Source organism: Schistocerca americana, chromosome 1 (genome assembly GCF_021461395.2).
Source record: "Schistocerca americana isolate TAMUIC-IGC-003095 chromosome 1, iqSchAmer2.1, whole genome shotgun sequence".
Lineage (NCBI taxonomy): Eukaryota > Metazoa > Arthropoda > Insecta > Orthoptera > Acrididae > Schistocerca > Schistocerca americana.
This window is the reverse complement of record NC_060119.1, coordinates 1,179,008,540-1,179,021,873: the sequence shown is the minus strand read 5'-3', so window position 1 is coordinate 1,179,021,873 and position 13,334 is coordinate 1,179,008,540. Positions and strand designations below refer to the sequence as shown.

The 13,334-nt window shown below is 39.3% G+C and overlaps 1 protein-coding gene across 8 annotated transcripts in view; it reads right to left on the bottom strand.

The window, feature by feature from the left end:
• LOC124619670 overlaps positions 1-13,334 on the bottom strand; it is a 170,083-nt gene that overhangs the window by 33,796 nt on the left and 122,953 nt on the right. For all 8 annotated transcript variants that reach the window (XR_006980108.1, XM_047146258.1, XM_047146241.1 and 5 more), the window contains one exon: positions 12,461-13,207. Coding sequence is in view for 7 of the 8 variants with exons in the window: in XM_047146258.1 (XP_047002214.1) it covers positions 12,461-13,207 (747 nt within the window). In the remaining variant the exon portion in view is untranslated. The remainder of the gene's footprint in view (positions 1-12,460; positions 13,208-13,334) is intronic.

Genomic DNA, 13,334 nt, shown 5'->3' with positions numbered 1-13,334 from the left:
TGTGGCCGTGCAGTTAAAGGCGCTTCAGTCTGGAACCGCGTGACCGCTGCGGTCGCACGTTCGAATCCTGCCTCGGGCATGGATGTCTGTGATGTCCTTAGGTTAGTTAGGTTTAATTAGTTCTAAGTTCTAGGCGACTGATGACCTCAGAAGTTAAGTCGCATAGTGCTCAGAGCCATTTTTGCAGCAAACACAGCGCGTTAGTTTGCCGAGCGTTGAAACAGAGGTTGTGATGTCCTGTCGTAAGCCAATCATACAGCATCTCACGCCACATGATCTCGTCAGCCGATGGCACCAGATATTCAGAGCATAAGACACGTGTTATAGTCAGCCAATAGCAAGATCACTGGTTACGTAGCTCGAACAAACAAAGAGAAAAAATTAATGGTTTATATTAATGTACATAGGTTAGCTACAAGAAAAGCTAAGCTTTCACATGTAATATTGATCTTTTTTTGCGTGTGTTATACTTTATGATTCATCACACAAATGTGCCAGTAAATTTAAAATTATGACTAATTTTTGCGTGTGTTATACTTTATGATTCATCACACAAATGTGCCAGTAAATTTAAAATTATGACTAAAGTCTGGGCTCGAAATTCTTGTAAGCGGCTGGTCCTCAGACTGCTCAATTTTAAACACTCTGTGATTTAGAAATCCATCCAATTTTCTCACACGTAACATAATTCATCTTGCATAAAAAGATATTTACTTTGAAAGTAACGCTTTTCGAACCACCTTTAGCAATACTATCTGGAGATTGTTAGAAATAGGTTCGATTTACCAGTTGCCAGAGAGCGCCAGAAAACAGGCATTATTGCGTGTGAGCAGCTGCAGTGGTATAGGAAGCCCACATGTAAATATGTATAAAACACTAAGAGAGCTTTCATTACAATATAAAAGAAACAGGGCATCAGAGGATACTCCCTAGAGCATCGGAATTTCATAAACCATGCTAAAATGCATAATTCGGCTTGAAGTGCACATTGGTTTTTTGCACATTCACAATGAAGTAGGTCCCATCTGATATTAAGTTTTTCCGTGTGGTTTTTGGAATGTAAATTTTCTCGGAGTACCAGTACTCTACGATCTCATTTTTGTTCCTTTATTACGGCATAATGCCACACATGGCAGAAGATGATAACGTGCACTTGAAATTTAGCGAACAGTTGGAACTAACCAATACTGTGGAATGAAACACTTCATTTCAAATAAAATGATTGCCTCAGGTGAAAGATTAATAAAGCCAAATTTCTTTAGCAAACTTGCAAAAATAACTTCATTGTTCTGCAAGGCAATTAATGGTTGACTGCTAATAACTTGGAAATAAAATAAAATCAGAAAACTGAAACTAAAAATATATTTCTGCCCTCCATAATTATGTGGATGTATTTTAATTCACTTGACAGAAATCCGTTTTGTTTTCATTTGATGTGGTAGCTCTAAATGAAGAGAAACAGCGAAATCACTTAATGTAAACATGGGTCACTTGGAGACTAATCCCTTCCACACTACAACTCTGACAACTCTGCGCATGAGTGAATCTGGCAGCTAGGGCGCGCAAGAAAAATTTTTTTCGTTAGCATCTGGCTGCTTGCTGCTAATGCCTATACAGCTAATAGCCACACTTCAAGTAGCGGGAAGCGGAGAAGGTACTGCTCATACGTGGGTCAACTGCGCATAGGCATCAGCCCGCTGGCTATTGGTCAAATGAACCTAATGTGAACAGTTGTGACGTCATGCTTACATCAAGCAGTTTATTGTTACGAAGAATTACATAGTCTTCACCCTACGGCCTTTGACATAGTTTTGCTATTTGCAGACGCTTGAGCGTGCATGGTGTTTTGTTGTTGTAAATTGCGCATTTCCTTTGCCACTAAAGTTTAATTTTTTTTCTCTCATTTATATTTTATTGCTGCAGTATCATTCTCCAGTAGCAGGATATAGTAACATTCTTTGCTAGAGAATCAACTCTTACCAGTCAAAATTACAAAAATTTAACTGAAAGTTAAAACAATGAAAAATTCCTGGAATTCTGAAAAATTCCCGGGTTTTTCCCGGTTATCTCCCGGACGAAAAACTTCCCGGGTTTCTCCCAGATTTCCTGGGTCATATACACCATGAATAAAAATAGTAAATAACAACTTACAGGGATGAGCGAGCACTCACTAAAAACGTCTGTCATAGCTGATCGAGTGCCGTAGTCATATGTTAAGATTCATACATAATTAAGCCCGTAAAGAGCAATAAACAAAGTTTGAGGGGAAATTGTTTATAAAATTCAATAGAAAATTCATGATGTAAAGAACTGCACTATATAATATTTTGGGTAGCATCACATGTATTTTAAACTAGTTAAGTTAAACTATACACTTAGGCCTAACTTGCAATAGTTTTCATTGTTTGCAAATTATTATTAACATTTATCACCCACAATTAATTAATTATAATAGATATGAAGATTCTGAGCAGCGCAATGTGTAGATCACTATAGATTACGTCTAAAAACGGTGCTACATACAGTTCTATGTTAAAACATCGCAGCGCAGATGTAAACAAACAAATTTGCGAAAAGTGGTGAAACTTTGCAAAAACTAAAATTTTTTACAGGCGATAGAATAATCCTAGAAATTAATCTGAACAACACTGAACCCAGTGACCTCACATCATTATTCCCTACCCCACGTAACATACAACATGAAGAATTTAATCACTTCCTATCCAAGAGGTCCAGACTTGCCAATGACACATGTGCCCCTGTGTGTAACAAAAATCTATTCCTGTTAGTATTTACAATGTCTACTTCACAACACTCTGTCTCTGCATACATTTTCGTAGCACTGGAATTTGCTGGGAATACTGTCTTATGGATCTGGAGTTCCCACTGGTGTTTAACGATCGATTATTCTGCCTCTGCCCATTTTGTCTTCCATTCTTTACAATCTTGCTGCTGGAGCCCCACCACGCCCTATTTTGTACACTGCGGTTCGCATCACTACCTCTGGATATGCCCCTGACATCCACATCTGTAACACCTTATATCAGCAGAGAACACACCTCTTTATCCCCTACTCTCTTTACTACCTCTATCTCTCTGTGGCTATTTGGACGGCAGCAGCCACGTCCTTTGGGGATCCTGCCTGTACCTTCCTTGACATATGGGGTGGCAATCCCCTTAGAAAAGCATTCAATGCCCTACATTCCACCTCCTGGAGAATAACTTTGTTTACTTCATCATTCTCCTTCAACTCGAATGTATTCACATTAATTTTTCTTATTTTGCTGACAGACTTTTTATTGATTTGTTCTGTCTCTGCAATACCGCACTCAACTGTTCCAGAAAGAATCTTGAGCTAGTTTGCTCTCTTTTACTGTTGTTCGAGACCCTCTCTTAGTTGCTCCAATGTAATAACATTCATCAACCCTGCGTGGTAACAGACAAATGCCTTTGCTTCCCCTGTCAAACGTAGCTTCCTCATGTGCAGTAACTGTTCATCCATCCAGAAACCCAGCCTTGTGGCTGCCACTAGGTTAGTTACACTGATAATACAAAACATTAGGGCCAAATGCTTAATAGCTTATTTGTCAGCCTTTGGAACGAAATACATAACTGATTCTGCGTATCATGGATCCAACAGTTTGTTGGTAGGTTCGTGGATGTATGTGGCATTAGATGTCTATGCACAGCTCATACAATTTACGTAAATAAAGGGACCATTGATTTGCAAAAGCAGTGGTGGTGCCCGAAAGTGACCCACACGGGTTCCATAGGAGTTGCATCAGGTGACTTTGTTCACTGAGACATCAATGTGAGTTCACTATAATGCACTTCAAGCGACTTCAGCACAGTTTTGGCTCAAAGACACAGACAACTATAACGCTGAAAGATAGCATCACCCTCAGGGAAAACATCAAGGATGAAGGGATGTAGGGGGTTTGCAGCTATCAATGTGTCTTCAGTTACCAACACAGGTTTCATGCAAGTGCAGGAGAATGTCTTCCAAAGAACAATACTGCTCCCATCAGTCGGTGTCCATGGCACATTAAACATTTCTAGCTGCTGCTCACCTCAATGACAGTGTTCATGGAGACGAGTGACCTAGTGTAAAAAAAATGTGATTCACCCAAAGAGCCAACATGTTTCTATTAATTTACAGTTGAATCTTGATGGTCTCGTGCTGACTTCGACCCAACACCGTAATTGATGATGTCGTTGGGTCGAAGTGTGAACATATAGGGGTGATCTGATGCAGAGTTCCATTTTCAACAACGTACAATGAATGGTGTGCTGTGAAACACTTGTGCGTGCAGAGATGGCGTGCAGAGATGACACAGATCACTATATATCCTACTTCACAGAGCTAACAAGTCTCCAAACCCTATGTTCTGTGAAGAATTGTGGACATCCAACCATTTAGCGCCTAGTGGTAGTTTCACGGTCCTATCTCTTTCCATAGGTTGTCATGACAGTAATGCATGATCATTTGACCAGCCTTACCATTTTCGAGACATTCGTTCACAGGCTCTGTGTAATAATAACCTGCCCTTTGTACAAGTCACTTATCTCAAGAGATTTCCCCATTTTCAGCCCATATCTTCACTAGGGTGATCCCCCATTCGTGACTGCTCTGCTTACATACTTTTTTTTTTATCACACCATGTGCCCATAATGTCACCAGGTAGCATCCAACATTGCAGTGGGCAGAGGTCATAACGTTTAGGCTTATCAGTGTATAAATGACAGCACATCCTCCACTGACTTGCCCGTAAAGAGAGTAACTAAACTGGCAGCAGCTGAATCTAATGGAGTAGTCAAACTGGTCAAAGCCCTATCCTCTCTCACAGCAACTAGTTGCCCAAGCATTTCTGTGTTGTGGTTGTTGTTGTTGTTATGGTCTTCAGTCCTGAGACTGGTTTGATGCAGCTCTCCATGCTACTCTACCCTGTGCAAGCTTCTTCATCTCCCCGTACCTACAGCAACCTACATCCTTCTGAATCTGCTTAGTGTATTCATCTCTTGGTCTCCCTCTACAATTTTTACCCTCCACGCTGCCCTCCAGTACTAAATTGGTAATCCCTTGATGCCTCAGAACATGTCCTACAAACCGATCCCTTCTTCTAGTCAATTTGTGCCACAAACTCCTCTTCTCCCCAAGTCTATTCAATACCTCCTCATTAGTTATGTGATCTACCCATCTAATCTTCAGCATTCTTCGGTAGCATTTCTGTGTTATCCGTATCTAAAGTGTGCTACCTGATTTATCAAAGACTTAAATGCCTCCCCCTCGGAAACACTCTGTGTCTCGAACTCTGACATAGCGGAACTCTTAGCCATCAAGCCACAACAATGACAAAAGGAAAAGTAAACAGTACAAAAAAAAAGACAAAATACAAACGCACAGAGATAACAACACAATATCTGCAATTGTAATATTAACACGTAAATTCCACACTTCATGTCTAATGATAAGCCATTCTGACTCAGTACACTATATAGCAAAACAGTCATAGCAATTGCACGTGTGATATTCAATTGGTGCTGACTCAGCACATGGTGTGCTGCGGCCTAACAGGTTACACTGCGTGCACTTCACTAGCTGTGAATAATGTTCTCTTGTGTTCCTGAGGAATTGCAATAAGTCGGCTGGTTCCTCCAGCTTCATAAATTCCACCTTCAAGTTCTTATGACAGTCCTGCTTCCTGTTCATCTCTTTTGCTCACAAATCACGAATATGAAAAAACAATCAAGTCTACTAATCCCAGTGCAGATTCTCACTGCCACTCACTGTGGCTGGAGACATGGTCCAGGATTCAGCTGCAGACATTTATATCAGCAGTGGTTGATGTCACAGCACTCACTTTTGTCACCATTTGTGGAGGTGACAGGCACCTCTGACACCACTTGTAGTGGTCAGAAGTGGAAGATCTTTATGATAGGTGGTGCAACTGAGTTGTCAGTGGTCAGGAAGCAGTAATTCACTATCCTGGGCAGTCAGGCAGTGATGCCAGATTGTTGACTGACATATTATCATGAAAACAGCATTATTAAAATTCACTTTATTGCATAGTAAACTACAACAGTCACAATGACACATCACAGGTGTAAGATGTGCACAGTCTGCAAGGACTTGCTGCTATCAGCAAGATGTTTGTTGTCATTGGCAGCTTGCAGTGCCTCTCAGACAGTGGAATTATGAACCAGCAATGTGGCAAGGCTACTGACGCCTGTAGCAGATGGCAACCCACAGCGGCTGATATGCAAACTAAAGACAGTCACACAGCTGAAGACGTGGCATGCCAGGGTGTGCAGAATCATGCCGTGGACCCAGTCTGGAAGAGGTGGCTCCCAGTGCCTGCCCTCACAAGTGGAAGCGGAGAGCACTAGAGTTTGCCCACACGAGCGAAGGTGGTTGAGCAGCTGCAGAATCCCAGGCTTGAAACATAGACAGCCATGGCAGGAGGATACCAGCGCCTGGAAGTAGGCCTTCTGGTGGCTCACTGGTTGAAGGCAGTACATTGCAGTATCACACTTAGTGCAGATGGTAGGCTCACAGCTAATACAGACTCAGCAGGTTAATCAGTTCTACTGAAATTATGTGGCTGAAATGAATGACTGTGCTTTATAACTAATTATTGCACCACAAACGACATCACACTGAGCCTGATAAAATCTTGATTAACATTGAGCCTAATCTGCTGTTGATGTCGTACCTCACGTAGTTTACAATAACCGGAACATGAGTAACAAGCATGGTTTAGAAAAGCAATTTCGTTTCTTTTTACAATGAAAAATGAATTGGTATTCCATAAAAAGTTACAGAACCTGGATTTAGAAATCATTACAATTACTTCAGAATAATAAACATGTCAATGTGTGGGGAATAAAACTTGTAGACGGAGACCACGATATGAATACAGTCAGCAGATTCAGAAGTATGTAAGCTGCTGCAGTTATTTGGGTAGGATTGCACAGGATAGAGCAGCAAAGAGAGCTGCATAAAACCAGTCTTCGGACTGAAGATCACAAGAACAACAACAACAAATCAGGTTCATGATGATGTACACACAATTTCATTGATGTTCATACTTATTGTGATATTTGTGTTTAAGTAGGACACTTAGTGAATTTCGAAAATGTTTGCAATGAAAAATAGGGGTCGCTATGCTTTTGCATTTGATGCCTATACATAATATGTTGCTGTGTATGAAATTTAGCTATCATATTGAATTTTCCTTTAGACTTAGGTGGAGATCTCTTTCTATCACTAACCTCAAGGAAATTGATCTTATGTAACACACTCATTTGCAATCTCGTGTGCCAGTGATAAGGCCAGAATGAAATATCCATAACATTTCTCACATTTCATAAACAGCTTGAGGTACTGAAACGTGATTTTCGCGAGTGATAGCACGCAAGGAAGAGAGTATATTGACATATAGTTTTGAAGCAAAACTTCATTATTTACTGTGTTATTCCAATAACTGCATACTTTTTTGATGAAAGAATGAAATTTTTAAGAGCCATCGATGACTGGAGAAAAGAGAAATGCTATGGGTTTTGGAACAACGTAAGTGAAGACATTACACATTTATTTTTGTACTGTGTTTTTTTCTTAAGCTATTGATCTTACTTGTTCTCAGTTCCTCACTTAATTAAATTAACAAAACACTGTTTCAGAATTCTCCTGCAACTGTGTCTGCACAGTATGTTAATGAGGTGGTGATGTGTAAACTCTGTTGTGTTTTGGCTAAAGAAGCACTTTTTAGAATGGCAAAGAGGGAAATGATGGTTTTACTCAAAATTTGCCACTCATGACATTTCTCTGAAAAGTTACAAATGGTTCACAAGTCTGGCAAAAATAAATCATTGCTTCTTTTACATTTTCAGCACAATTCTTTTCAGATACTAAACAAAGCAGAGGAGGCAATAGATCTATTTGGATGGTCACCATGCAGGTGGAGGGGGAATAAGGGGGGAGGAAGGGGGGAGGGGCTGCACTTCATATTTACAAAAAATATGAGCAAAGGCTTCAGTTAGAACAGCATTTGCCTTCCAGCACACAGACTGCCTGCCCACAACCCCCATCACTACCGCTCTCCCAATGCCTGTCCTGCCGAAAGCGCATCTACCGGCCACATTATTCTGCGTGCACTCTATAAACAGTTCACTCCTTATTTTACTTTGTCTGGGCAGTCTTTGTTTGTCCTGCTTCCATGATGCTCTTGCATTAACTGTGATGGTGTTTTTATTTTATACAGCTATGCAAAGTAAAATAGTTGCTGCGCAACATTTGAGACGGCGTAAGGGACTTATGTTCATTATTTTTTGTGGGGCTGTTGTATTAAGGGACAGTCTTTACTGGGTACAGAAAATATTTTATTGTATTTGCTATCTGTCCATTCATTTATCATGTCAGGGGGTTGGAAAATCTCTCGACTATATATTTCTACTGCTTCTAGTGAGTTGAGTTTTGTGCCTGAGGGTTGTCCATGACAGATCATGAGATCTTTATTGATGTTTGGAAGGCTGCGTTTCCTGTCACAAAGGTGAATGGCTATTCCAGATTTATGATGTACATTTAAATGTTAAGTTGGCATGTGTTCATCACATTGTATGGTAAATGATCTGCCTGTCCTATCTACATAAAAACTGGGACAGACAGGGCATGTGATCTTGTAACAACCTGGCTGTGTATGTTCGTCAAGTTGGTTGCAACTGTGAGGAAGGACAGGTTTCATTTTATTTTTTTTTGCGTAATAGCCCATATCTTTTGAACTGACTTGCAGTTTCATAAGAGCCTCTTGCAATGAGTAGAATATTCAAATATTTTTTGGGGTTAGAGTCTGTTGGTAACAAGAATTAAATTATTAATTTTTCTAACTGGTTAGACTTATGACCATCCTGAGATTTTTGTCACTTTCATGTAACTCTGTTTGGAAAGGGTTTAGCCTGTTTTGGTATTAACAATACAGTGTAAAAAAACTACTATTATATCTTCATACAAACAAGTGCAATTCATCTTTTTTTATGTGATGTCAGTGGATTTTAACATAAATTAATCATCAGAGACTGTATTTTGTAACAAAAAACAAACACAGGACCCCTTTCAAACACACACAGCTTCAGGTTGGACTTCAGAACTACAAGTTCCTTCTTTAGAGAGGAGAGGGTGATTGGAAGGGGAAGATTCAAAGGAAAGGCAGGCCACTACTGACCTGCTCTTCCTATTTAACGTGCCCCAACACATCCCTCTCTCCTCCCTCATGAACGTACCAGTAGTTCCGGAAGCCAGGTAGTGTTTATCTTTTACTTTTATGTGGATCTATCGGTAGGACTACACACTTCGCCTACTGAAGGTAAATTCTAGTCAGCAGTTCTGTCTCATGATTTACAAGTTTTCTCAACTGAAGTTTCCTTTGACAAACTGGAGTCAATGTTCACCTATTGCACAGACAAAATAATGCAAAAAACCACTACTAATATTGTTTATCATCTACGAAAGGAGCAAAATCAGTTAAGAAACTAACAAGGAAAGTATTTGCATCGAACAAGCACATCTGTAGAAATTTTTATTACAGGACCATTATGTACCTCTCAATGAGCTGGTGAGTGTCATTTTTCTGCAGGACTGCAAACATGCTCTAGATTTCACTGCAGAAGCCAAATGTAAAGCTGATATCTAAACTATAAATGCAGTGAGTACTTTCAATAAAATGCTCAAAGCAATATGAATCACTACAAAACTCACAGTGAAGAGAAGCCCGCTGATCACATATCATAGCGGCACATGCTATAATATCAGTGCTCAATGCCATGTCAATGACACTTCTGAAGCAGTCCACAGTTTTACCAATATCGTAGCCATCATTCTGCCACATGTAATGAAGTACTGGTCTATATATTTCTGCAGATAATTGATTGTAATTGATAGACTGGATTTTCACGATAATGAATCTATAATGCAATTCTGGATGCATGTTCCTGGGATGTAGTTTAAGAAAGTCTGTCATTCCCTTGGCATACATTTTATACTGCCTGACGAAATGCGTGTCCAGAGGTCGTGCATGTATTGTAGGTTTAGGTGGAATGATTTTTAAAACTACATCTTTTACGCCCAGACCAGGAGTCACAAAGTACTACTGACTTTGTCAGCAAATGTGGATTCAAAACCAATAGGAAAAACACTTTCTTATGTTGTTTCGTTGTCTTCCTGCTCACACTTGCTTCTACAAAGACATTTGGAGGGGCAATTTTTCTATTTCTGTTGACACATGAGATCAAATCTTTCCATTTGGTTCTTGGAAGCATGTATAGATTTTGTCTGCCAATTATCTGTCCACTGATACAGCAACATCATCATGTAGCTGCTTGTTAACTGATTGCAACACTGAGACAAAGTTTCTCTTCCCTTTCATGGATAGTGTTCTTTCAGAATAAAGCTCATAGTTGAGCTGACTCTGATCACAGTTCCATACAGAACCCATTCGGATGTTATTTGTCATGATATGCACACTGACTTCAGCAACAAATGTTTAAGCTCTCTGGATCATCTCTTCTTCATCGTGCTTATCTTTTCACACTTTGAGCATAGTTATATGCTATGATGATATCCTAATCTCCTTCTTCAAATTAGTAATAAATCGCTGTGACACTGGAAAGTTTGTGCACCTGAGATTTCTGGCTACATGCAATGCCCGATGTTGTAAATGCCAATAATGAATAGAAGAAATGCATTCTACGCTTCATAAAACTTCACCGTAACATGCAGCTTGATGATATTGAACTGCAGCATACTATTTCCTTTGAAAACTGTATTGCCTTTTCTTTTTTCACCACACAGTCCAGTATGCTTTTATATCACTTTTAACTTTCAGTTTAGAGTATCTTTTCAGGAGGTTGTCAAATATGTCAAAACCTCTGACACAATGGCCATCATCATAAATGTTCTCTAGCGTGTTATCATCAAACACTGTGATAACACATTTGATTTCAAACTTCTTATCAGGAGAAGGTTCGAATTCACGTTCACTGCTTCCATTGCCTCTTCTCAAACTTGCCACATCACTACTGCTTGCAGTGAGGTGTTCGTCATTATCATCACTAGCACCATAATTATATTACAGGAATCTGTAACTGAAGGCATCCATTCTTGAAAAATAGACTGCAAACAGATGTTGTACAATCCTTTAATAGTACTATCAGTTTCACAATGTTGAAATTCCGTCTTCAGGTACACCTAAATAAAGAAGAACAGCACATGTGGAAATTAAAAGTGTTAATAGTTAGTAATAAGATGTAAATAAGAATTTTTGTTTTAAAGGCTGACCGGAAAGGATGCAATATGTGTCAGTGAGAACCATCATGGCCAGTTGCTGGCAGAATACTGAGCGTACATGTGAGTAACAAGTAAACAGGCATGCATGGCTTACTTGGAAGAAATGGACAGTGCATGAAACTGTAAAGAATTTGATTAAGAATTTTGGTAGGCTTTGTTACAATAGAGATACATCATTAAAAGAAAATGCAGTAAAATGACTACTGAAATATAAAATGGCTCAACTAGTTACATTGTAGACGATCAAATTTGGAGGGTACAATAAAGTGCTTCAACTCAGTTGGGCTATTTAGAATAAATTCTGTACGATACTTCCTACTTCGCACAATCTCAGTCTCTTCTAATATATTTAAAGTATGGCCTTCGGCTGGGAATGTAACATTTTTAAGTTATTTGAAAAATAAGTGATAGTGTGGTTCTGTTCTCTTATGGGTACACAACACTGATCTGGAATTTGTCAGATTTAGGTGCTATCACAATCTGATCCTGAAACTCTTAACTATCTGTTCTGTATACTGCATCGACATTGTGGGGCTGATAGTACTATTAAAGGATCAGACAACAGCTGTTTGCAGTTTATTTTTCAAGACTCATTATTATGTATAAGTGTTAAAGCAGTGATAATGTTTTTACTATAATAGATAATAGAAAACATGTGAATGATTCACCTTGTACACTAATATCATTTTCAGAAAGAAGAGTTTGTCACAACTTCATCTCAACCAGTCACAGTAAATTAGCAGGGCTGATTACCAACTACTGACCCAGCTGATGTTTCACTACACAAACAACTTCAAAAATACAACTTAACACACACATTGTGCCCTCTCTACTGGCACAGCAGCAGGCAAAGGTCGAATTCGGCATGGCATACTCAGTGGCGTCTAATGGATGACTGCAGAGATTTGCACACAAACGAATATGACTGGTTTAAAAAGGGACCTTTAAATGATCCCTTAAAGGATTGTGGAGTAAATGTGTTTGCTCAAGCCCAAATACTTTCCTTGTGAGTTGGAATTGTAGTATATTATCGGCCATCTATCAGAGAGATAAAATTGAGCCATTAAATTGATTCATGCTATCACACATTCCTACATGAGTTAGTAGTGCATTACAACTTACCTCGACACAATTACCCAAGGTTTGGCTGAATTCATGTAGAGAGGATTATTGTTCATATATTGCATAAATCTTCTTTTGTGGTCCAGTATACATTCTAATTCTGCTGCAGGTATTTTCAGTGACACTACATTTTGAGTAATCTCTGTATTAATTTTATTTATTGTGTCTGACGGCTCAGACCCATTTCCTTGATGCTCTGCATGAGTCTCTGGTTCGGACATACTGTTTAAATGCTTGGGGCTGGAGCCTTGACCTGATACAGTAGTTGGTCCTAGCAAATAAGAGTCATTTTCATTTGTGTACGTTGTCATTTTCTCCAAATTTAATGTGTTATCTGGTGGATCTAACATAACAGATTTCTTTCCTTCCAGTTCAGTAACATCTGTAGTGAATGTCTCTTTCAAAGGCTTAGGTCCAGTATCGTGTGTATGGTTACAGCCTTTTGTATATGTTACCATTTTCTCCAAGTGCAAAGGTTCAAATGAACTTCGCAGTGGCAAAGAGACATCCTGTGAATAATCTTTCATGGGAGATTGACGGGTATGCTCAACTGGAAACATCACCTGATCATCTTGAATATTTTGGACAGGCCCTGAATCAATCAAAACATTGCAAACATTATTCCCAAACTCTTTTTCTGTATGCCTAGATGCCTGTGAGGGTGTATACCCTTCAGTTCTTCCCCCAGAAATTTTGTCTGATTCTTCAAATGGAGGGAGAATTATCAGCTTCACATTACTCCTTGTCCTGTAACAAAATTATTCATATAAATTTCATTTTTACCATACAAATTAAGATTTTGTGCGTGTTGCGAGAGAAATATGGGGAATAACAATTATGGACCCCACCAGTGAAACTGAGTTTTACTCCAGTT